The sequence below is a fragment of the Buteo buteo genome, chromosome 12 (genome assembly GCF_964188355.1).
Source record: "Buteo buteo chromosome 12, bButBut1.hap1.1, whole genome shotgun sequence".
Taxonomy (NCBI): Eukaryota; Metazoa; Chordata; class Aves; order Accipitriformes; family Accipitridae; genus Buteo; species Buteo buteo.
This window is the reverse complement of record NC_134182.1, coordinates 10307329-10332730: the sequence shown is the minus strand read 5'-3', so window position 1 is coordinate 10332730 and position 25402 is coordinate 10307329. Positions and strand designations below refer to the sequence as shown.

Sequence of the window (25402 nt, the reverse complement as noted above, 5' to 3'; positions counted from 1 at the left end):
GCATGCACAAGTGGTTTAAAAACACCCTCTCTAGCTCCCTGCCTTAGCTTCCCTGCGGAGAGGGATGCACACACCCGTGGACTCTGCTGGGCTGCTCTGCCTTGGCTGACTCTTGCCTGCCTTGGCCAACTCTTGCCTGCCTTTGGCCTTAGGGAGCTTAGCTCTCCCTTTGGAGGCTCCTGATGCCACCCTTGGCTGTGCCAGTCTCCTCGGTCTTTGCCTTTTATCAATTTAATGAATGTGCATGGACACTGCCCAGTTCATTCCTGCTTGTTGTAAAATACTGGTTGTTACTTGAGTTGGACTTTGCAGCTTTTCATAAAGAGCTTTTCACTCTCCTCCCTCTCCTTTTATATGTACCTTTGATCACACAGATTATTAGTAAGTTTGACAATTAAAGGCTTATCAGTGAGTAGGCAACTCAATGTCCATTTAGATGAACTGGGGTGGTAACATCTTTCCAGAAGCGCATCTTAGACTGGTGAATCTCACTGCACCAAGTAGCCTAAAATATGCAAAGCCTTGGTGATCTGGACCTCTTTGTCATCTTTGGCCTCTTGTGAAGGAGAACTTATTGAGGAAAAAGTGCTGATGTACTCTTGCATGTAGAGACAATATAAGGCCTGGCTGTTGCATGAACATACAACAACTTTACTGTGAAAAACAGCTGGCTCCACAAAGTTGTCTGTTCAAGAGCCTGTGGTTGGTTTGCAATACAATACTGATGATAGCTTTGTTCTCATTCAAAAGCACCTGTACTTGAAATATCCATCACACAAAACGTAGGATTTGGCTGGAGTCAAAGGAAGCATCTATATACCTAGAAGTTGGAGAAGAATTTATTCGTCTGTTATAAACAGTAATCTTGAGAACGCAGCTGCTCCCCAACCCTGAAAATGTCTAAACTTGATATGTTTTTCAATTTCTGACTTGAAGGTCCACAGAACCTTAGAGATGCATCTCTACTCACAGCCCAGGTTATCTCTCTGCAAAGGACTGGACCATGTAACATGTAAGGTGCACCAAAACCTATCTAGGAGCCATAAACTACCTCTGCCTAAGTCCCTAAGCAGCAATATCCCTGGTGTCAGGCTAAAGTGAGCACTTATCAGCAGGGTCAGAATTTGCTCCCATGCAGAAAACAACTCAGTACTGCTAGTGTCCAAAGGCATCCTCTCATTCCTCCTGCGAGAACTTGTTTCATGTAAAATAAAATTCAGAAACGATATCTTTCATCAGTTGCTCTCCCTTCTCCCCAAGACAGGAGGGTGCTCCGAGTCAGCACAGTCTGTTCCTAGATATCTGAGCGCTCCTCTGTGAAATGCCAAATTAGCGCATAAATGCTAAGCACCATCACTGGACTGACCTGTAAGGTCTTTACTACCTCTGGAGTCAGGGACTTGGTCTAGTATTTCTGGGTGACCCATAACTACTTTTTAAGTTATTCTCTTTACTGTGGCATCTGCTGTACCCTTTAAAATAAGTTTATGGGTAAAACACATAGAACGTAATTCCGAGTTAGACATTTTTCCATCTCATTTACATATCTTCCATCCTACCACATATCAGATATCACCTTTTACTTCTTGGATTATCATACAAACTTCTCAAGTACTCAACATTTCCTTCACTTCTTTATCGCAGTACGCCGTGTAGTCTTTAGGACATGAGGTGCTAACTACCGCACCGTGCACAATCGTAGTCTCAGTGTGGAATGTCTTGCTTTAATAGAGAAATAAAATGATATAAGGTCGTAAGCTAAGACTATCATAAAGTGCATTGCAGGTACCCTATACTTAAATACTCCCATGCTGCCTCTTAACTCCAAGTGAGGCAATTTGCCTAATGCCCATAGAAGTGACACAATTAATTCCCCTCCCTTAAATAATCCTAACCTTTCCTCTCTAATGTGCCTCTGTAAAGAAGAATGTTTTCTAAAATAAAACAAATTTTTAGAAAACCACCTCCTTAACATCCTTAACATTAGAAATACCGTGAGTCTGAAAAGAAATTTAGAAAGTCTTTCTTTCATTGTGTTCAGATAATCACTGGAGACCCCTTTCTCTCTGAAATGGAGACCAAACCCCACAGTAGTATAATAAGCACTGTAAATACACTCAGTGGACTGAACGAAAGTGGCCTCAGCCATAAAGAGCAACCTCAGCATCTTCCTGTTCATGTTTCCTGCTAAATACTTGCAAAGGAACCAACAACCTCCAGATTAGCCCTTAAGATTTGAACCTTTCTGTCCCGATAGTGCAGTGCTTCCGTGTTACTCATCAGTCTGGCATTTTGCACATCGTTTGATAATAGGCTGGGTGGAAGAGGGGCCATAAGCATCACCTGTACCTAAGTGGGAGTTATAATTTCAAAAAACCTCAGTTTGAAGCATTTCCCAGAGGGAAAGCATCAGCAGGTTTAGGAGTATCACTTAATGCAACATACTTTCCATGTGCCCAAGAGCACAGTCCTCTTGTAGTATAGTTAGAAAGCTGTAAATACAGTACTTATTCATCAGTCATATGTTCAAAAAACAAGGAAAACATAAAACTACCTCTCTGTACTGAATTGGACAAACCCAGCCTAAAAAAACAGTACCATCATCTTCTGCAGAAAGAATTTTTGGTGTATCAAGCAAATTGTTCTCCAACTGGATCATTGCCTCTCAGTGTTTACTACAAATGTCAGCTACTATAGAAATAAACCCAAAATTTCTTCTAGAAAAAATTAGGAAGCATTATAAAAGTTCTACTGGTATCTTAATGAGAGTTGTTTCACACACGAAAGAGAAAAATAAATCTGAGTTATTTCACCTGAAAATTAAACATGGAGTCCCCTAATCAACAAGTGCTGGATAGTAAATATATTACCAGACCTTTTAGTCAGTCAAAAGGATGAGAAAAGGAAATTAGAGCATGTTAAGTGTACATTCACACTTGCTACTAGACTTTAGATACGGGAACTGCATGGTAGTTACAAAGTTAAAGTTAACAGTAGGGTCACTGCTTTTCTCACTGTATAATTTATTATTAAGCAGTATAACTATGCCTGGCATGCGCAATCACTAGTTCAAAATGATAAGCAAAACACAGGGATTTTACGGTATAAATTAATGTTGGTTCCACTACTGCCAGGGGAAATTTTGCCACCAGCCTCAGCCAGTGTAGCATCTGCCCTCAAATCTTGATAGAAATGAAGTTTCAGCAGTTTACCAAACCCATGTGGATGCTAATTCTTTCCAAGGTCTTTTACTGGATAGAGTTTTTATTTCAGATTAGCAATCCATCTGTTTTACTTTTGACCCACTGGTAAGCAAACTGCAAACACGCCACCTTCTCACAGCCAAGATTCTTAAACAGATCGTGATCAAGTCACAGAAAACAGGGCTAGGAGCGTTGTTAAGATGTCTTGATGTCTTTTGTCTTCCTCTGTGCCTCCAGGCAGGACCATCTATGCCCATTTCTGAAAAATTTCCAACAAAAGAAATGCCACAACATGAGTTGCCTTTTTCTGGTCTTTTGTTTTATCCACCTTAGAAGGTCATTCCTAAAACCTGATCTGAATTTTGTTGGGTTCTGTTCAACAAATTACTTCCCATACCCTCCCATTTCTCACCATGGAGATGGAGAATAAATTACTGACTGACTTTCTTTTCCACCAGTCTTCTGTATTCTTACAGCCAGTCATCATGTTCTCCCTCAGACGTCTCTTTTTCAGGCTGAGCACCCCCAATATCGTCAGTATTTCCTGACAGGTCACATTTTCTCATTCTCTTATCATCCTCATTGCTTTTCCTGTGGACTTTCTCCAAACTCTCTGTAGCTCATTTGGGGTGCACTGCCCGTATCTGCGCTTAGAGGTATAGCTGAGCTCCCACCAAAGCTGTAAGGAGCAGAAGTCACTCCATACTCTTCACAGGCTATATTTTGTATTACATCTTCAGCACGTGCTATCAAGAAAAGCTCTTCATTTCAACGTGAACGTTTCTTCTGCCAGCTTCACAACTATTCTTAATTAACTGGAACCTTTAACATTGTAAACAGCATTAAATTAGAGGAAGTCATACTTAATTGGTTATCTTCACTTAGCCTACACCCCAAAATGACAGAACATTTCAGGGTTACTACCGGAAATATGTAAACACAGGCATGCACACACAGCCCAAGTACAATTAACAGACTTAATCTAATCTGTATTCAGGTGCGGATGTACAGAGATAAATAATCTACAGATATAATATAAACACCCACACACTGAGTAGGTCTGTAACTGAGAGGTTTATCTAAGTGATTAAGAATACGACAACTTTTCCAGTGCCAAAAAGAGGGAAAAAAATAAATTAGATAGCTAAATATAACCACAGCTAAAATCCGATTCCCTTCCTTTATAGTCCTGAGTCTAGATAAATGTATATGTGGAAGAGATCATATCTACTTTAGTATGTCACATTGCCTGTTCCTCCTTCATGTAAACAGGTTCAACTCCTCTGAAGTCAGTCAAAACGCATATATAATGTAAATATGTGTGTGTGTGCATGTGTGTCTAAACCCAGGGTAAATGGTAGTAGAATAAGGCCCCTTATTGGCTCAGGTCTTGCAGGTAGTTGTGATAATAGAAAAACAAGAAAACTAATATACTGTAGTTACCTACTATGCAATAATTATCATGTAATTATACTGTAATTACAGTACCTGATTATTGATGTACTGTAAAATAAACTGTTATCAAGTTTTTTTACTGTTCACTTCTATTTACAGTCATCTCTGATAAAGACTAAGCCTCCCCAAAAATGCATGATAAAGCTTCTTATCACAGGTTTTAATGCCTCTAATAACTACTGTAATTCTGTGTGATTTAGTGCTTTGAATAATCCACCAGGATTTTTCTCTAGATCTTTAAAAGGATTGTAATGTGTACAGAGGTGTCGTAGTGATTAAATTTACAGGACACTTACCAAAACAGTGATAAGAAGGGATGTTTAATTAACACATGTACACGTTGTTCAACTGTACTATCATGCAAAACTGGAAAGACCTGAATGAGACCCCTATTTTCCTTTCAAAATGTTAAAAAAAATTAAACAAAGGATTATCCTCACTATACAATACAGAAGCAGACATTCTGAGGGCAATAGGAAATCCAGGCAGCACCTGAGAGCAGTACCAGCCTAGTGTTGCATATCAGGTAGAGCCAAGGTCCTGGTACCAGTCAGACATTCCAGAGAGAAAAGAAAAAGTAAGTCACATATGATAGTACATGGGAATTCACCAGCTGAGTTTGGAGATGTTGTTCCTTTGGCTAGTGGGTAGTTCAAGGACACTGCAGCTCTCTTCAGCTATAATGCCTGAAAATATCAATGCTTTTAGGGCTCATTGATAAAAGTCATCGCAGAAAACCAGCTGAAGGTTACCTTATCAGATGTTTTTGAACTCCATGACTCAGAAAGGCACACAGGCACTCTAGAAAATCCCTTTTCCCTCCATCAATAGATTTACTTAATGGCACAGGCTATCCCTTATTTATATAACAGATAAGTAAATTTAAGTTAAGCAGTGAAGCGCCCCAGCAGACTAAACCCCAACAGAAAAGAGCAGCAGAGTCAACCATATAGCAGGCGGTGGAAGAGAACCTTTATTTCTCTAAGGACGCTTTCCACTTTAACTTCTACTGACATTTTGTCCACTGTGATGCTGACAAAAAAAAAAGTGAGAGAGAGATCTAAAGGTGTTATCATATACGATCAAAAGACAAAAAAGAAAAGTCAAGAAGCTCATGCAACCCATATTCCCACTGGGGAAATAGCCTTTTTAATATTAGAATTGTTTGTACTTTGAAATGGAAATCCCAACATCTGCAAGTGCATGCAGCTGATGTAGAGTTCACTCCTGGATGGGCAAGTGCCAGGTAGTAACAGGGCATGAGAACAGGCTTTGGCTCCATGAACGGAAACATAAACCTCTTATTTGTAAAAATGATTCCTAATGATCTCAAAGGCCTCCTGGTTTGGTATGGAAGATGAGCACCACTGTTTTCTTTAGAATGAATCCCACGTATTTCACATCACAGTCCTGGCACAGGGCTGCAAAGATGAAATCATTCCTTGACCATCATTGTGGGCACGCCTGCTCTGATCTGCAGTGCTATGCGGGGGCACACAAATACTGGAAATGGTGTAACTGCATTATTACTGTGCTCTGCACAGGCTTTTATACCCTGGTTCTCAGCAAGACTAATTATTCTAAAAGAAGCGTCACACTACTGCAATTATCCTGCTTCAAAAACCTGAGTTACATCATTTAGGACACTGTGCTTCACTATTCAGGCACATCCATGCAGCTTTATTTTTGCAACAGAATTTTTGGGATGTGGGGGGAGGGACGGGACACAGGACAGGAAATTAACAGGAAAAACCTCAGACATCATGAACAAGGCAGAACACTTAAATGTAACAGGAATAGGGAGTAGGCACTGAGGGTGTCAAAAATCACATGCTCCTGATTCTGACTATTTATTTACCTGACACACAGAATGGCTTACCCGCATAATCCTCTCTCTGCAGCGGGTGAAGGTGAAGGTGTGGGAACTTCCTTCTTCCTTTGCTAGCAGTATTAACTGAGCAACATGGGGAAGAGAGACTATGGGAGGAATTTATTTCTCATCTCTGTCATCAATAAATTACTAAGGCAGCTTTCAGGACTCCTAGAGAGTGTTTGAAACATATACCCCCTTGGTGGGCTCCTCCAGATGGGCTAGCTTACATGCTGCCCTCTTGCATAAGGCTGCAGTCTTTCTATGGGAGAAGAACTGACTTTTTAAATAAAATATGCAAGTTTCTCCTGTAACACAGCCTCCTATTCTGAGCTCCAAAGAAAGGTAGCACACCATTTTATAGTCCGTAAGGAAAACTGTGGGCGTAAGACTCAAAGGTTACCTTTCAAGAACAGGATCCTACATATATTACTGGTTATTATTACAAGTATAGAGCCTGTAGAGAGAGGGTGAAACTCCCAAAGAAATGAACTAGTCATCCCCATTACAGTTTGGGCTAAACATCTGAAGTAAATCAGTAGTGTATACAAAACTTGCCTGACCATAGGACTAGCAATGAATCTGGAAATCAGTGCAAGTTCATCAAATGTTTGGTACATCACGCAGACCAACTTGTGGGTGAAACTGAAATGGATTTAAATCCAACTCTTCCCTTCCTGGGAAAGAATTTACAGTGGTAAACATTATTTAATGTCCCTAATAAGGAGACATTGACAAATAAGAAAAAAAATAGCATCTACTCAGTGACTTGGAAATTAGCAGAGCAGCCTTAGTCATTTTCACTCTCATGAGTTAATCAGACCTTTTTCCAACATTTCCATATATGCCTGTTCTTTCCTTCTGTGCCCAGCAAAACTACAAGCTACTTCTGAATGTGATGGTTAATCACACTTTTGTTACATTTCAGCATTAGATGGAGAACAATTAGATTTGCAGCTGATAAAAAGGGGGAGGGGAGGAAAATATAAGAAAGAAGGAAAGAAGGAAGGAAGGAAAGAAGGAAGGAAAGAAAGAAGGAAGAAAGGAAAGAAGGAAGGAAGGAAAGAAAAGCTGTCGCCTCTTCAGCCAAATGACTCAGAGATGGTACATCATCATCTTCAGAAACCAAACAATTTGTGAAATCTTCAAAAATTTCAATGATGTAAGCTAACTGAATGGAGGATGGTTTTAATCTCGGGTAAAATGATCTGGTTTAACTACCCCTGAGTACTAAGCCATCCACCATCTTGAAGTTTATAATTTAAAAAGTCCAATATTCATGTAAGCATATCCAGCTTGCTTTCCCTTAAAGAAACTTGCCTTACTTTTCTAATCCTCTCTCTGGTCTTTACCTTGGTACTGAGACAGATGTCATAGAAGGCAACTGAATGTATTTCACTGGGATGTGTAGGCCATATCCTTCATTATTACAGAAACAAAAATATGCTTGTTTTGATCTAACTATGTGTATTTAAAGAATTACCAGCAGAACATAAAACGAAGCAGAGAGGTCTGTTTAAGGTCTGGGTGTTCCAGCTATTTTTACCGAAGCTGCCACAGGTTTCAATGGGAATGTTGCATGCTGAATGGTGAAAGGAAACAGCTCCCAGACCGGAGTTAACCCGGATATGTGTACAAAGAAAAAGATGCTCACCCTATGGAAAGCATATGCAAGCTGAATTGCATATGTTAAATTAAAGACATCTGCACTTTGGCAGAATTTAGACAATGACTCACTTACATTTAATTATGTAAAAATTTCAAACGGGGCAAACTCCACTGTAGTGACTCACATTAGTGCTACCACATGATCTTCTGATAACTACATCAGTATATAACTCATGTCTCTGCTGCACAGAGTTTCTACAGAGAGAATGACATATTACCTGACTAGCATTAAAAGGACTCCATGTTCCCAGCAATGACTGGTACATTAAGTAATGCTTCAGAAAGTAGCACATAGTACACCGAGGGTTTTTTTTCCCTTGACACAAAACTACACATCTTCTAATGATAATAATTCACTGTCATTCAAAAATCAATTTTCTGTTTGTGTTTGATTTCTTTAAATTTATAGGGTTGTGGGGAAAGATTCCAGAAGTAGAAACTTACATCATTTCCTTTTTCCAGGAGGAATTATGGTGCTGCAGACCTCCTTAGGCTTCCAATCCAAGACGTTCCCACCCTGTCCTTACATGAGTGCTAAACGCACCCTCAATACCTTCAAGCACAAAACCTTCTGCCTAGGTCTGGCAGTAAGGGTACCAGGCATTTTCTCATGTTTTGCTTCACAGACATTCTTGGACTTTTCCCTGCTATGTCCTGCACTTTCGAACATAGGTTTGGTTTGCTTGGTTTTGTTGTGGACTACCAGAATGAACTGATTATGTGTCTTATGTCAGCCTAACAGGACTGATGACCTTGAAATGCCCACTGTGAAGAAAAGCTATCCTGCATTATTTGCCTCAGACTTTAAAAAGTAGCGAAACACTGTATCACTTCCTTCAACCTTGTTAAGAAAAGGGAGGGGTCCTTTGCCAATCCATATCACGTCCTTTTTCTGAGCTCTGAAGAGTTGCTGCGTTTGTATCCTGGAGTACCACCACATTACACTCCCATTAAACATTTGAAAAATGGATGTCCACTACAAGGCTTTCTAAACACCGTTTTCAGGCTTACTGAACATGCTGACAGGACCCTTAAGTAACAAAGGGATATACAAAAGGTGTTTTCACTACAAAGGGAATGTATTAATGCAACAAATATGGCCTTTGTTAATGCCAGATGCTGACTATAGGTGTGAGTGAGGAGTATGATGAATGGGATGATGAGGAGAAAGCAATCTTAATTGTGCAATTAGTTGTGTTATGTTTGTGCAATGTTTTGCATAACAATTACAGGCCACTGGTAGACTAGTGATCCAAAATGACAGCCTTTGAAAGGAGTTCAAACAGCTAGGAAAGTCACTGTACCTTTTGAGCAACTACTTTAGAAGGCTAATGAAAAATGTAAATGATCTCAAGTGGCCTTTGTATGGCTGAAGCATGATGTTGGGCTTTGATGCACAAGTGCAGTGTGCTTTCTCCAGCTGAGTAGTAAGAAGTAGCAAGTGTAGAGGATGCCCCGAGGGAATGCCCCAAGGTAGTGCAGTGCTAAAAGGTATGGGAGTAAAGTCTGACCTCCAAGTGACAGAGCTGGTAGGAAGTGATTGAAGGTGTTGGGACCAGTGTGTGTAATGGGCTGGATCAAAAAACAATGAGCAAGAGGAGAGGATCCATAGTTTGTTCCTTTTCCTTCCTAGCATCTACCAAAGAAAAAAAAAGCATCCTGATTGTTCTACATCCTCTCATTCTACCTTTCATTTATTTTATTTTTCAAAGCACAATTTAACTTTTTTTCCTAAGGTTTCACATAAAAGTTAGATTTAAAATTGGAATCCAGATTAAAGCTCACTGTTACAACTGTTCCTGGGAGTAGAGGTAAACTGCCCAGAATGTGATAACAACATGGGTGTTGAGTGATGCTCTGCTCATAATCGACACATCTGAGCACACAAGAGTTCATTTCATCCTAGATATCACCCTAGGGATCCACACCAGTCACAGCTGGTGCAGAGAGGTATAAGACATACTGCCCCATTGGCGCCACGGTTATTCAATTCATGGGTTAGCACTGCTGGGGAGCAGGAGAGGTGCCTTCATAGGCCACTCAAAGGTGTTAAATTGGCACACATCATAGCTGCCCTGGTCCTTCTCCCTGAGAAGAACTTGGGTCCTTTGGAACATGCTATCCACCAAGACAAAACATGCCACTGACATTTGAATAGCAGGCTAATGAACATGAAGAAGGAAAAAAAAAAAAAAAAAGAGTGGAGAGACAAGGTAAGACCTGTACCCAAACGTTTATTTATACAGGATACCTTTAGGTCAGACTCTCCATTGCCTTTCAAACGTGACATTAGAATACCCTGGGAATTCTGTTTTTAAATAGTCCGCTCATCCCTTACTCCAATAAATAAATAGTTAGCGTATAGTGCTGCTAAGTCAAGCTGTTTAGCAAAGACATTTACTTCTGCACAGAAACTCAGGCCCCGTGGTGCAGAAGAGCACAGTAGTGCGCTGTGACCCAGCTCTCAGCCAAGAGGATGAAGAAGACATCAGAACAAAACAACAGGGCAGAGACCATTTTTGCTATACCCCAGGAAAAGCGGCCACCCAGTTCATTGGCTTTAATGTTTTGACTGGAAGTAGGAATAGTTTTTTAAAGGCTATTTTATCCAGTGAGAGAAGAAAAAGTGTATTACATGACTTTGCGCTCTGGATGCTGTTTGTAGAGAAGCCTTAAGTCACAGCCGGACTCCTACAAATTATTTACTATTGCAGACTGATATTGAATATACAACTTGAGACAGAATCACAGAGAGCAGGTTTGTATGTACACAGAACTAAGCTTCACGTTCAGTCACATCTCTTCCAACTGACTGCAAGCATCTCTACAGTAAATATCCAAGGCTCAAACACCCCTTCGAAATTCATTAGCAAGCACAGCAAACAGCAGTGCTGAAAATAGCATCTTTCCATTCAGTGCAATGAGACCTACCCCACTATATTATATGTTCAAAGAGGGAAGGGCAATCCTCTTCTAAACCTAGCTTCTCATGAACCTGAATCCAATCACACGTTCCCTTTGTAACAGCCATCTCTCTTGGTGCTGCTCTACAAAATCTACATCGTATCACCACCACCTTAAAGGTCGGCTGTAATATTTCAATAAATACAGAAACCGTGGTTTCCTTAAATCACTTGTATTCCTCTTGCTGCAGTCATTTTGGCTCTCCTATTGGTCTTGCTTAGCTCACTTTCATATGAATGTCAGATTTTGCATTTGCTGTGTGCTGTCATCTAGACTCCCGCTGTAAAACAGTTTGTTTTTCCCGCAGTTGGTGCACCAGATTAAGCATCCCCCCTCTCTAGAACAGAATGTAATTAAAGATCATGGGAAAATAACACACACACACTGGTCATAAAGTTAGAAAATTTCAGGTTTGGTTCTGCTTTCCAATTTTACATGCTTCACTTCACTTCTGTATATAAAGAGAAATATAAATGGCTTTGGTCACTGGATATCTATTAACTCCTTGTGCATCAGAGCCTGTGAAGCAGAGATGACAGCAAGATCCACAGAAGCTTATGAGAAAGGACCCACGCCTCACAGAATCACACCCAATTCACCAAAAATGAAGCCTTTTGCCCAAATGGTTCTCTCTCTGCTTACTGCACGATGGTTATGAAACATAAGCCAGAACTGCCTCTATGTTCATAGTGTACAGGAAAATGTTTCATGATCTAGGTGAAATTTTTCATCTGAGAAGCCTGCCGGGATGATCACTTTGATAGTGTCGCAGCAGAAGAACCACTTGGGTCTGCAAAGGCCAGTGCTGGAGGTGCAGTGCCACAGCGGGTTTAAAGCAGAGGTTGTTTTGTACATCCCCACCTCAGCAGTGGCACCTCCACCCCAGGTTTGCTGGTGGTAGGTTGGAAATAATTGAGACCTTACTGTCTGTGGCTGTGGGGCCGAATGTCACCAGAAAAGAAATTAACTGCTTCTTAATTAAAAAAAAACTAAAAAATTAAAAAGCTTAAACTGCTTCTACAGCAGGGATAAAAATTTCTCATCACAAGAGTAAGCAAGAGGCAACTGTTGATATTCAGTGTCTCCTGACAAGTTCTGGAAAGGTAAAAACCCACCAGGTGATCTTCCACTGTGAAGGCAGGTGGCAGTGGGAAGGCAACTCAGGATCCACATCCCCAAGTCTATCATGGCTAAATCATATTCCTATTTGCCTCCTTTTTTAAAAGGAAAGAGAAGGTAACAGAGGTCACTGAGAAAGAAGCTGTTCATGCCACATCGTTTGACACACAGTATCACACAGACAGAATTTATGACTTATCCAACCTGTACAACATTGTCTGTGGCGGATTTCTAGGAAATAAACCCAGATATTGTGATGCTTACTTAACTACAAAACTCCTCCCTCTCCCTCAGATAGGGAATAAAGTAGATGTTCACCTTTACTGATGTTCTACTGTAATTATTTTTTATGGCACTTCTCCTCCATTACTTAGAGGATCATAATGGAATAAATAGAAAAATGAGCTCAAGCCTGAGTATTCTGCGTTGTAATCTAAATTAAACTAGTATTACAAATTTGTTTACATATCTCAGTTGAGCTATGCAGTTTCAAAAGTTACTTGCTGAACGTAAACATGTCTCCTGATGCTACATTACCCACTATATGCAGTAAAATATATTCTAATGTAATACAATAAAACTGAAAAACCAATAAATGTTCCTATTTATTGAGAAATTGGACAAAAAATAGCTTATTGTCAGTTTTTAAAGACTGAAAATCAATAGATGATGAAAGGTTGTATTTTTTGTTACCATTAGACTGTTGACTCTAGCAATAAGTGAGATATGGATTACAAGTGGGGAAGTAAAGAACTTGTGAGGTATACAATTTGGAGCTTCTTGGGTTTCTCAGAAACTCAACGCTGAGTATTTGTGCAGCAGCGGCCATCTTGGCACCACTGTTAATGGGCCTCAAGAGCATAGCTCCTCCATTTTGTTGACAAAGCCAGCTTTAAGTGTCTTCCTGTCTTTAAGAGCATTTCTAAATTAAGGGGGCTCTTAATCAGACTTGCATCTGCTAAGGATCATGAGTAAAGGAGATCCAGCTTTCACATATATTCACGTCCTGCCAATCAAAAAAAATAATCCTCAGACAACATGATGAAACCCCAGCTATTGCTGTCCCACCTCTCACGGGCCTGGATTGAGTCCACAGAGCTGAGCTCCAGAGTGGGTTCCCCGGGCCTGGCCCCCAGGCCCTGTGCAGTCCTCACATAACAACAAACACAGCCCCACGCTGGACGGAAATTACATTGAATTGGATGTCCACTTTGCAAAGACCTTTAGCTCTCACGCATTTCTGAGCCTGCTGTCCTTCCTCACATGTGTAAGGTTTTCGACATCTGGGCCCTGAGTGCAGAGGTCCCATTCGAGTCTGCCATCTACACATGGCTGAGTTTTACCCTGAAGATATGGGCGGAGAGAGGTCTGGAAAACACAGATTTTAAGCACCTGTTTTCCCAGTAGAATTTATGCATGGGAGTCAGTTTAAAACCTGAATTTCTATATTCATTAAACAAAAAGCGCACAACCGTGCAGAGGCTGCGAAGGCATTCTTGTCTCACAGTGCAAACACGTTAAAATGGAATACTAAAAAAAAATATGCAGTGATAAAAAACACTGAGCTAAACATAAACACTGCATCCAGAGTCCTTAAATAGCGATCTGTGCCAAAGTTTTTCCCAGTGAACCAGTAGGTATGACCATTACATATAAACCCAAATATAGATGTTCTACCCTGACTATATTTCTAAACCCTGTAACAGAGTTTGAAAAGATGCCAATTATAATAGGGAGTTAGGGCTGCTTTTAGGATTTATATTCTCTTTGTACATTTCATAATCATACAGCAGCTCAAATCTGAGGGTAACACAGTAAAAGCCTATACTGCCTTCAGATATGCAAATGTACTTCCCTGTAAAAGTGGACAGTGACCACCGGGCCTGCATGTGACAGAGAACTAGTAAAGCCAGCTCATGACCTTGTGCAGTACCTGATTTTACAAGTGCACAGAGGTGTGCAATTGTAAGTCTACAAAAAGAAAAAGTCCCAAGACCTTGAACGAGCTGAGAGTGTGCAGAAATGGCCACCCTACTGCTGGCCCTAGTCCTGCACTTCCATAACATGAAACTTTTGCTTCAAACTGAGGAAAACACAGAGATCAGTGATTTTCATATGGTTTCTTCTGTTTTCCCAGGTAGAAAGCTAGCTACCTATTTGTAAAAAGGGGGCTGTTACCACATATGCATAATCACATACCAAAAAAAGATTCATGTTGTTCCTGTAAGCTTTTGCTTAAGTATACCATGGAAAATAACTTTGATGAAATAATTTGCCCAGAGCACTGCTTGTCTGGAAGATTTCTATAATTTAACTGCAGTTCTGTAAATAATTTGGTGATAGACAGGCCATCAGCATAATTTGGTGCTAGACCCATGCAACATTAAGGAAATGGCCAGCAGGCCAAAAATTAAATCTCAGCTGGGTCCTAGTATGTACAATGCACATTAAAAAACAGTCCAAATCTATTCTTTTTTGGAATCTGGTTATTCAGTTTAAAGGAAGACACTGAATTTTGCTTTGGGAATTAACACAAAGAAATGTCATGCTTCCTCTCAGTGAAGAAAAGATCACCTACATACGGTTAATCCTGCAGATCTCCATAAAGACATACAGAATTTTCACATGATAACAACCCAAACTACTACAACATCACAATTATATAGCAAAGCATTTTGTACTGCTGCTGAACTACCGGTAACTTTCACCAAAATCTCTCAGTTCTCCTGTGTTGTTACCCTATAAAATAGCAAAAGCTACTGCCCTGATTTTTAGTCAAGCCTTAACTGAGACCGCAAGATAAGAGGTACAAAATTGTATGCATGGTACATTGCACCTTTAATCATCTACCTACCTGAAATACTCAAGCAAGTAGTTAGACATCTAAATGTTCCAACTACGGGTTTAAAATAAATGAGTTTTGTAGTACATGACTGTGTCCACATTATTTGAAAATGGGTGTTCACATCCCCTCTCAATCTCAGTATCGCTTCAGCCACAGGCAGATCAGAAAGACAAAGTTAGTAGCAGAGCCAAGACCAGGCATAAGATTTAGTATTTTGGCTGAAAAAAAGGGGAGAACCAATGACTGCAGGACACTTCCCCTTCATGCTTCATGTCTGAACAATCATTTTTCCATCAGAAATGTCCACAATCAGCATTTCCTTCCTGCATCATCAGATTGTAAACCAAGATGTTCACTGTGGCTGCTGGGAGCCTCCTATGAGTTTTACCAAATGAGAAGGAAATGGCAGGGAAAATAATATACTAAACAAGGCAACAAAGCCACCCCCTCTCAGCTCTACTGAAAAAAAGGCCTCAAGAAGCAGACACATTTATACCTCTTTTTCAACTGAAAAACAGAGAAGGAGGTGAAGTAGATGGGTTAAAAGCCAGCAAAGAGTAGTATTAAAAAAGCCCACCAGGTATTGTTGCAAGAACCTCTAGATAAGCATCTTAAATCAGGGTAAATTACACACCTCATGCTGGTGACTCGGTCATGGGAAATTATGAAGCTACGTGATGTCTCATTTGTTGTGCTGAAAACAAATGTAAATAAATTACTGAGAGAATCTCATTTACATTTAGAAATTCATCCCGATGCATGACATGACTGCTGATGTTTTTTTAAATGACACTTTGAGAAGAAGTGCCACTATTAAAAACAGATCATAGCCACCTTAGTGAGAGCCTGTGCTTGTATGCGTGCACGTGCGTGTGCATATGTGCATGAGTGTGTAAAGGCAGATGTTCTAGAGGCATCTTTTGGATCATTGGGAAAAAGGCTTTCCTTTACTGTTTCAGAATCAAAATGGTGGTGTCAGAAGACAAAACCATCAATCTGTATTCTTCTGTGTATTTTTCCCCCTCCAGAGTGGGAAACAGAAAGACAACATTATGGATTGGCTGCTGCCAGTACAACAGAAAGTGCAAATACTAAAATCGTAGGAACAGAAAATAGTGTGGCACGTCTCTCCATCATCAAGTGTAATAAAACTTCCCCTTAGATACACACACAAAAAGCCTTTTGCTAAGCTTTTATCTCCCCCCTCCAAGTCTCACATTTTAAGCTGTCACTGAAACAATTGAGAAGGATATCCAGGAAGCCATAAGATGGAGAGCAAGTTGAACCGTGGTTAGCTAAGCAGCATACATTCAGGCAAATATCCAAATGCTTTAGGAGCTGTCATTCTCCATCCCGCGTGGGAAGGCTGCGAAGAGACGGACTTGTTCGTATCATGATTGCTCTTATTATTACAGCAGTGAAAACGCTGCATACTAATGGATGTGTTTTCAGAAAGAAGACTGTTAGATGGCTTTTTAGACTCTGTGCCTGGCTGTCTGGGCTTCAGTATCCGACACTGCCTCTCCCTCTCTTTGCTTCCCAAACAGAACTCTAAAAAAAAGTTTGTAACACGAGTGTGAAATAAAACATATTTCCAAATGGGGACATGACAGTGTTCTACAACCCCACATACGGCAGCATATTTACATAAGCCTGCATAGGTCAGAGAGTTTATTTGTTAAGGGACAAATAAGCAGGCCATGAAATAATTATTTTTCATTGTGCCCTGCCAAACCTATCCAGCCAAAGGCTAAATTGAGCTGCTATTGTGATTATTTGAACTGTGGAGCCAAAAGTCTTCACTGCAAAGCATCCCAGCTGTCCTAAATTTTATTCTGATGGCTAGTTTTCACGCTAGCTTGAAACTTGCCAAAAATGCTCCACAAAATAGGCAGGCGGAAGGCTTGCTTTATCCAGACCTACATCAATTACTGATTTAGAGCTGTTCTGAGAACTTGATTATTAACAAATCACTTCCCGAAATTGTTATGACAAGATTCACATATGCAAATGACAAGCTGCTCATATGTACACAGCTAGCAAAAGAAATTAATACAAAGGTTCCCAGATTTATTTATGGTTATTTCCTATTGTGCTTTACTGCAAATTAGCCACTAAAATATTAAAAGAGAGAGATCCAGCTGCAGCACCACAGCTTTGACATACGGTGACATGGGAACACCCAGGCCATAACTGCTCAGCATGCTCCTGCCTTTGCCCACCTCCCTGCGGAAAAGGATGTACCAGTGCTTTCTGGCATCAGAGGAAGCAAAACCACCACGGTGGTTCCCAAGCTGCAGATTTGGTCAGCACACCAACGAGCAGGTAGGATTACCCCATGAACAGCCCAGATCACAGGCTTGGGAGGATATTTCATACTTTAAACAAGGTTGACGGTGGAGGAGGGGGAACAACAAATATATTTTTTTAAACCTCCTGCTTCAAAGCTTAAATTAATCCCTAATAATGAAAGATTAGGATGAGAATGTGTAGAGAGAAGATTATCCCATGTCTGCCCATTGTGAGGCTCTTAGAGCTTTCCTTGAGGCGCCTGGGGTTGGTCATTGCTAGAGACAGAACAGGAGGCTAGAAGGATCTCAGGAACAATTCATTTCATACTTTCTGCATTTCTGTTTAAATAACTAAGACACAAACAAAAGACAATAAGGCTAATTGTTTTGAAGGCAGCAGACTTATAAATAAATGAAACGCCCATCATTTGGTATCAGGTACATCATTTGGTATTGCAACCCCGATGAGACAAGTGCACCTCGCTGCAGCTGCCCTCCTTCTCCTCCACACCTCCTACTATTTTTTATCCTGTTTGTAATTTCACTGTAATATCCTCAGGGCAGCAACCACTCCACATTTACACATGAATTAGAACAACACCTCGCACAATGGCATACCAGTCCTGATTGGACCTGGACTGCTCCTGGGAATGCTGCTGGGAATGCTACTATAAAAAGAGCTCATAAATGTATAGAGTACAGCACAGTAACACACACACACATACCTTTTATCACAGTTAACATCGCTGGAGTGTTAACTCTTTGTTTTCCCAATAAAACTGCAGATCATTTCATTTATTTCTAAGCCCCAAGATGGCTGCAGGATGTGTAGCGAAGATCCAGCACACCTTCACCAGCATACTCTGTGAAGTTAGGTGTTTACTGTGGATGTCTATATTTACTATTTAACAACATGACAGAAGTGTTATGGAGTCTCATTACAGATGTAGAAGCGTAAGTTGAATCTTGCTTAGGATTTGGATGGAAGCTACGTGATCCAGCTACAAGCTGGGGACATTCAGGCTGAGGAACCAAATGAACCCACATCAGTGTCAGCCACATCATCCCTGTGCACCCCTTACAGACCTACTGTGTCTTAACCTGATTAGCCCAAATTCCCTTCTAATTTCCTTCCTTCCTTGGGAAAGGCTTTTTACCTTTGAGCTAGTATTTTAATACACTCTGGAATTTGAAATTTTGCATATAATAAACTAGCTATTTTCTGGTACTTCAGATATAAACAACTCCAATACATAATTTCAACTTAGTGTGGAACTGAAAATATAACAAGTAAAAAGATTGAAAATCTTTATCAAAATAGTTCCATTTTTCCTAACAATTCTGACACATTAATTATTTTGTGGGACTTTTTTTCCTGAAGGACTACAAATGGCCAACGTAGTTTACAAAGAGCAAAAAGAAAAGGAAAGGAGTGTGTGCAGGTACAGTGGCAAATCAACAAATTACATGAGTACATGCATAAATTCAGGCACCTGAGCCCTCTTCAAGGTCAAGTTCCATGTTGTAGTCACTCATTCCAATATTTAAAATCTAGAAAAAATGAAAGAAGTAGCCAAAATGTAAAATATGTAAAAAATCTTAATTAGAATAAAATGGCCACTTTGCCAGGCCTGTATTCTACGTTTGCATGGCATCAGAAGTTCACCTTAAAAACCTACCATACTGACTACAGCTGTTAGCAGTCATATTAATCTCTCTCTCTGAAAAAAAACTACAAATGACTTTTTGTTGACTACCAGTTGACGGACCTCTTATTTACCAGACTAAAAATTCTACACCATCAAATTCTGTGGAAAATCCAAGATCATAATTTCTTTTTCTCTGGCTCCTAATGGGTTGGTAGCATTATAGGGCCTTCATGTGCTTTTCCACAAAACCTTACGCTCAATGCAAATTTTGTCTGTGACATAACTAGGGAGAGTTTCTGTCTCATAGAACGTGACCCTCATAGTTGGACATTCTCAGTCTGAGCACTTCAGCTTCTCTATGAACTTTCCCGCAGCTCATGACTTAACTCTCATTTCTTTTGCCCAGTGCACCCACAGCTCTAACCAAAGCAAACTCTACCCAGCGTCACACTTCCATTCAATGGGAGGAAGGATCATTCAGGAATGATCTTACTTCTACAAAGACAGTAAGAGACCGTGGTCTATATGGAATAGGCTATTGACAACCCTGCACACACTCAGTCATAGTCAGATATGTGACAAAGTCCAATGAAATCCTATTAGGGAATAATACAAATGACAGAGCTTAAAGAATACAGTTAGCTCCTAATTAAACAGCCCCATAAATCTGTTCAGAACTTGCAGAATTTATCACCAGAACAGGAATCTCAAGACCTTTTACAGAGTCTCAATTTAACAGACCTGTTGTCCACTGAACCAACAACTCTGTTGCTTACAGATGAGATGTTTCACCAACTTAAGTACTATTAAAAGATGATTATGCACTGAGCTTTCCTGAAATTGTATAACATTTGCATGGTATAACACATACTCTTACTCGTTGACTGCAGTCTGATTCAAAGTGCTATAAATATGTTTGCCCTTTCTGCTAAGCCCGCCTAAGGGATTAGCAACCCCCCAAAAGTTCAGTTGAATATTAACTGCATTAACTTTGCAGACTGTAACATACTGTTACACTCAAACAGCCTACGGTGCAGTATGGATGACTTGCTTAATAAAAAATGTTTTCATGCAAAGCCCTATTGCTAGAAAAAAAGAATTTGCTCTGTCAAAGTGGGTGACCTCTTCCATGTAACTTCATAAAGCAAACAAATAAAAGGGAGATCTTTACAGGGATGTCCAGAGAAACGCTCATCATTCTGTCTGTCAAACCAGATGGACTTCCCTTGGCAACTCAGTACCAGCTCCACTCTACATTAGAAATTAAGTCAGTTCACCATGAAAAAACCAACGTGAAATACAGTAGCAAAGTGTCATTTACTATAGTAGTATGAACTTAAAAACTAGAAAAGAAGCATGACTGTTTGCTTAATTATTTTGTTAAGTAGTGCTTTGCACGCCAACTCCCATAAACCCCACATGTGCCGAAAGACTTTCCAGCACAAAGTTATATAGCAGTGAAGACAAATAAAAGGAACAGGAAATATTTAAAAGTTGGAAGAGGGAGAGTCAATAGGAGCGTAAAAGGGAGCTGACTTAATAGCTAATGCCAGAAGCCAAGGAAGAGCAGGTTCTCAAACTTCCTCAGTAAAAAGGTCCCAGGCAGAGGCAGAGGGTAACCGACAGTATCTGATCAAAAGATGGAGAAAGGGAAGGAGAAAGAGGAAAACGAGAATGGCTGGGACAAGTTTCTGAAGGTTACAAGGTATAAAGTGGGACCAGCAGAGTTGCTTGAAGTATCCAATAGATTGTTAAAATACTTCTAAAGATTAAAAAAACCTCCTTCATTATAATCGCAGTAATACAAAAATGTAGAACGTCTATTATCTGCTGAAAACAGAAATTGCATAATACATTTTCTTTGCTTTTATAAAAAATAAATAGATGAAACAAACCTTTTCTATGCTGCTGTGGGAACATGCAACAACTCTCAAGAAGACCTTGACACCAAATACCGCAATGAAACCTTTCTCATTCAGTCTTCAATGATCACGTATGTATCAATTTGTAAAAATGCACTCTCCCATATGAAGAGTCTTGGGTGTGATCAGAAACCAAATCAAAACTTTAAGAATTAGAAAGCATATTTCTCCATAATGCTGTACACTTACTTGCTTCTGCCATTCACCATCACCGTTACGTTGTCTAGAAACGGAAACCAACAATAGATGTTGGTAATTATGCAAGAACTTAAACTGCAGAGAGCCTCAGACCACAGCATTAAACTGGAATTAAAGCTTTACAAGAATGTTTCACTCCCTGCAATCACCTCCCTCCCTTACACACACACACTGTACACCTGCTACCCACCAGCCAGATGGGACTGAATTCTCCTGAATCAGATCATGGATTTTTAAGCTCAGCTTGAGTTCAATTGGATTTCAAGACATCAAAATATATTACCATTTCACATTTAAAAAATTACATCGGTGTCCAGGAACTCCTAGTTTCAGTGTTGTTTGCACAATTAAGTATGTATTAAAGTGGGATTATTGCCCCAAATGTACTAATACAAATAAATAAAATGCAGCTTTGCAACAACTTTTAATTTAATTATATATGCTCACTTAATGCGTGTAAAACAGAAACAAGCTGATTTTACATCATCATTGTGTTAAGCAAGATTGCGAATTTAACTAATCCATAGTGACCAGTAGTGTTTTTTTAAAAGTCCATAAAGGCAATTTAGCAGCCCAAACTCACTTAAACATTGTAGGAACGGGCCCTTAATGCACAGGTATCATAAAATATTAACACATGTTAAGAAAAAACTGGGAAGCATTATATTCCTAGAGAATTTGCTAAGCTTGCATAATGTAACATTTATCATCAATAAAGTTTCTTCAGCTAAGAGACCTCTAGCCTGTTCTTCAGAAGGAGGTCTCGTTCCCTCTCTTTCTACTCCAGCATCACAGCTCCACCAAGTCCCTGTTTCCTGCACTTCAGTAGGCTGCTCGTAACTGGCAAAGTGACGTTTTTAATCAGGACTGGCCTCCGAACTAGTCTTTCTCTTCCTTTTCCATCGGTCCTGAAACCAATTTGAGACTTGCAGGGGGTTAACAAGTCATCGGCCAGCAGCAAGACGTTCTCCGCAGGGACCACAGGCATCTGGAAGCTGCTGCCGGTGGTGTTCCGCCAGAGCCGTGTCTGGCAAGCGCCGGGGCGCAGAAATGCGAGTCCTGCTTGCTTGGCCAGCCTTGGACTGACCTTTACTCGTAACGGGGAACAGGAGTTTTGTTAGTGAACACAGAGTTCTGGTCTACACATTTTTTAAATTGATTATTTTATTGATGTAAAGTGCCCAGGTGCCCTCATGACAGTCACTAATATAGATTTTGAAAATAAAATTAATTAAGGGCCAGTCTGGACCACCTTTACTGTCATCATGTAGTACCCTTTTCTACAAGTAACAATGCTATCAACCAGCGAGCACAAGTATAGTGTTTTGTAGAGTATTTCATTACATCTGAAAACGCTTGACTATGGAGGTCAAGATCACTGTCACCTATCTACGCGCGCGCATGCACACACACGCACTCTCTCGCTCTTCTCTCCTACCTTCCAAAAGGGGAACAGAAGCACAGAAAACTTAACCGACAGAAGTCCGTGCCGGAGTGCCAGCTGTGCTGCACCAAGCCCTGTCCCTCCAGACCGCAGCGAGAGCGTGGCACGGCGCGAGCCTGAGCAGGAGCAGAGCAGCCTGGCACGCAGGCTAATCTGAATTACACTCATCCAGCCTTTGAAATGGTTCCTCATTAGCTGCGGGTTAATGGAGTCCCAATGAGTAGTGTTATTTTCATCCCCTGCCTACTGAACACAAAATTCATTTGCAAATATCCTGTAAAATACTGCAAAGCAAGCCAAAGAGATATGACAACATAAGAGGCATACTATTTATGGAATGCACTTACCGTCATTTAGAAAAGGAAGCTGACATGAGCAACAGCCTAAATTTAGCAACACATTTAGTTTTTATTCACCAGTCACAATGACAACATTTTAGAAGGCTACCGCACACCTTGTGCACCGAAAGATTCCACTGAAATCAAGACAGACTTTGATCTGAAAGGAATTCGGGATCAGCTCCTTAATGAATACAACACTGAGTTAAATTAAGGCAATCACCATCTTGACTTTCTATTCCAAGTAGATATAAAATTACATTGATTGCAGGAAATGGTGGCATTCAAACAATATTGCAATGGCCAAAGCCTGAAAGCTAAATTCATTGTCGAGCTAAACTAGGCTTTCAGAGGGCACCATTTGATTTGAGGGAAAAAAGCATCTACAAACCACATATTTTCAATTAATAGTTTAAAAGGCACAGAGTAAGAAAGGAAAAACACTGGTCAATATGCCACATGCCACTCAAAGGAGCAGAGTCTCTGCATGTAGATACTGTGTATACATACATATACAGGTGGGTGCACGCATGTGGTTTTGAGGGGGGGGTTAAGGCAGGCTGTACTACAGAGGCCAAATTTGAGATCCAGAAAGATGCAATGTATTTCAGAACAACCTGAGAATGCTCTTTTATCCACGCTATCTTAATTCAGAAGTAATTTCAACTCAACAGCACGTGAAGTTAAACCTAGTTCTCTTGAAAACTCAGAAAAAGAATTAATTCGAACCCTTACCTTTGGCACCTTAAAGACTTTTGGCCATGACTTACCTGTATAAATAGAAAGAACTAATTTACTACAGAAATGCCCATGGGCAAACATGTTCTGGCTAATGAAGTGTTCAGCTTTTGCATGATTAACCAGCTGGTGGGGGTGGTGTAAAAATCACAGGGCATAAAATAATAAGAAAAATTGATTAGCAGCTCTCTTTTAAAGCACTCTATGAAAAATTTCCTTATTTTTGCTCAGCAGTTAGGAAAGTGACTGTACAGAAAGATAGACTCGAATGACTTACCAAGGAGCCAGGCAGAGACTGCACCAGGCACTCACTCCTCCAAGACCTGCATCGCAGAGAGGTTCAAGTGAAAAGCAAGATACTAACCAGCGGCATGGCTGGATTACTTATACAACAGGTCCTCCCACTAGTCATAAAGGTAATTTTCTACTATATTGCGAAAGACATTATATAAAGTTAAAACTATGACTGTGCTTTGAGTCAGTTCAGTTTCTTCCCCAGAGCTCTACACTTCAGCACCTTAGCTGGTTACAGCTACTCCCGTGAGCCAATTTACGAAGTGCCTCCATACGAGTTAAGGGATTCATATGCTACTTAGAAATAATGCACACATTTAAGTGATGCTACGTAAAGAAGATGGGTATTGCACTTACTAGGGACAACAATCCCCTTGCCCTTCCCATTCTGTACAAGGGGTTTTTTACAAGCTCACATGCTCTGCCCTCAAAATAGGACCTAATTAGTGTACAAATACTTGGCAGACAGGTCACGAAAATAAATTTATCATTAACTGTCCCCTAAACCAATGCATGTTATCCTGAAGCAGTTTCACTTCATGCACATTTGCTCTAGGTCCCTTCAGCTGGGGTGCAACTGGCATGTAACAGTTTCTATAAGAAGGAGAAATACATAGTTTTATCGCACGGGATTACTGCAGAAATATCAAACAGCTGCTCATATAAAGCATATGCACCAGTAATAAGAAACTGCAAAAATTTAAGCTACAGATAATTTGCAATAGGCCATAGTAATAGTCACAGTCGTCTTACCTTCATTACTTCTATGGAAAATGCATGTTTTACACCTGCTTATGGACTTTTAAAAACTGGTTTATAGCTATGTACCATGGGAGAAGTGGGCAAAGGAGCTGCATCTCAGGGATCTGCAATGTGTGCCAGCCCTGCGGATGCAGCCATATCTTCGACGCTGGGACTTCATGGGTTGGGAATCTACATTAACTCCCTTTGGCAATATACAAGCAGTCACCTTACAACCATGGTTGATTTCTAAACGCAACCAGATATTGCCTCCCAGAGTTTCCCCTCTCATGGTATATGATGGTATATGATATATCTCCATATGCCCAGCTACTTGGATATGAATTCAGTCCTTAAACCACACTGGCATATGTGCATGCTGTGGCTCAAACTATTCAATCATACCATGGAGTTCTTCGCGAGAAGTAACAATTTTACCTGAAGAGAGAGTTATTGTGAGAAGAACCAAAGCAGAACTCTGAAGCCCTTTTTCCTTCTTTCCACAACTCCTCCATTTATCTTAATTACCACTTTCTGAGGAAGACAATATCCCTTTAAATGCACCAAAGCAGAGACTTTTCCATGCTGTTTCACTATAGGAGCCAGGCATATTATCCTGAGAATGGATCCCTTCACGCATACACCATACACTTCACCCAAAGA

At 40.3% G+C, this 25402-nt stretch overlaps 1 protein-coding gene across 10 annotated transcripts in view; it reads right to left on the bottom strand.

Annotated features, from left to right (window-relative positions):
- Positions 1-25402, bottom strand: part of ESRRG (estrogen related receptor gamma) — a 386503-nt gene that overhangs the window by 328492 nt on the left and 32609 nt on the right. For 4 of the 10 annotated variants that reach the window (XM_075042635.1, XM_075042630.1, XM_075042625.1 and 1 more), the window contains exon 2: positions 23982-24027. The exons of 5 other annotated variants lie outside the window; for them this stretch is intronic. Coding sequence is in view for 1 of the 5 variants with exons in the window: in XM_075042625.1 (XP_074898726.1) it covers positions 23982-24027 (46 nt within the window). In the remaining 4 variants the exon portion in view is untranslated. Of the gene's footprint in view, positions 1-23701; positions 23720-23981; positions 24028-25402 lie in introns of those variants that run through there. One more of the 10 variants, XM_075042637.1, reaches the window with a different exon arrangement.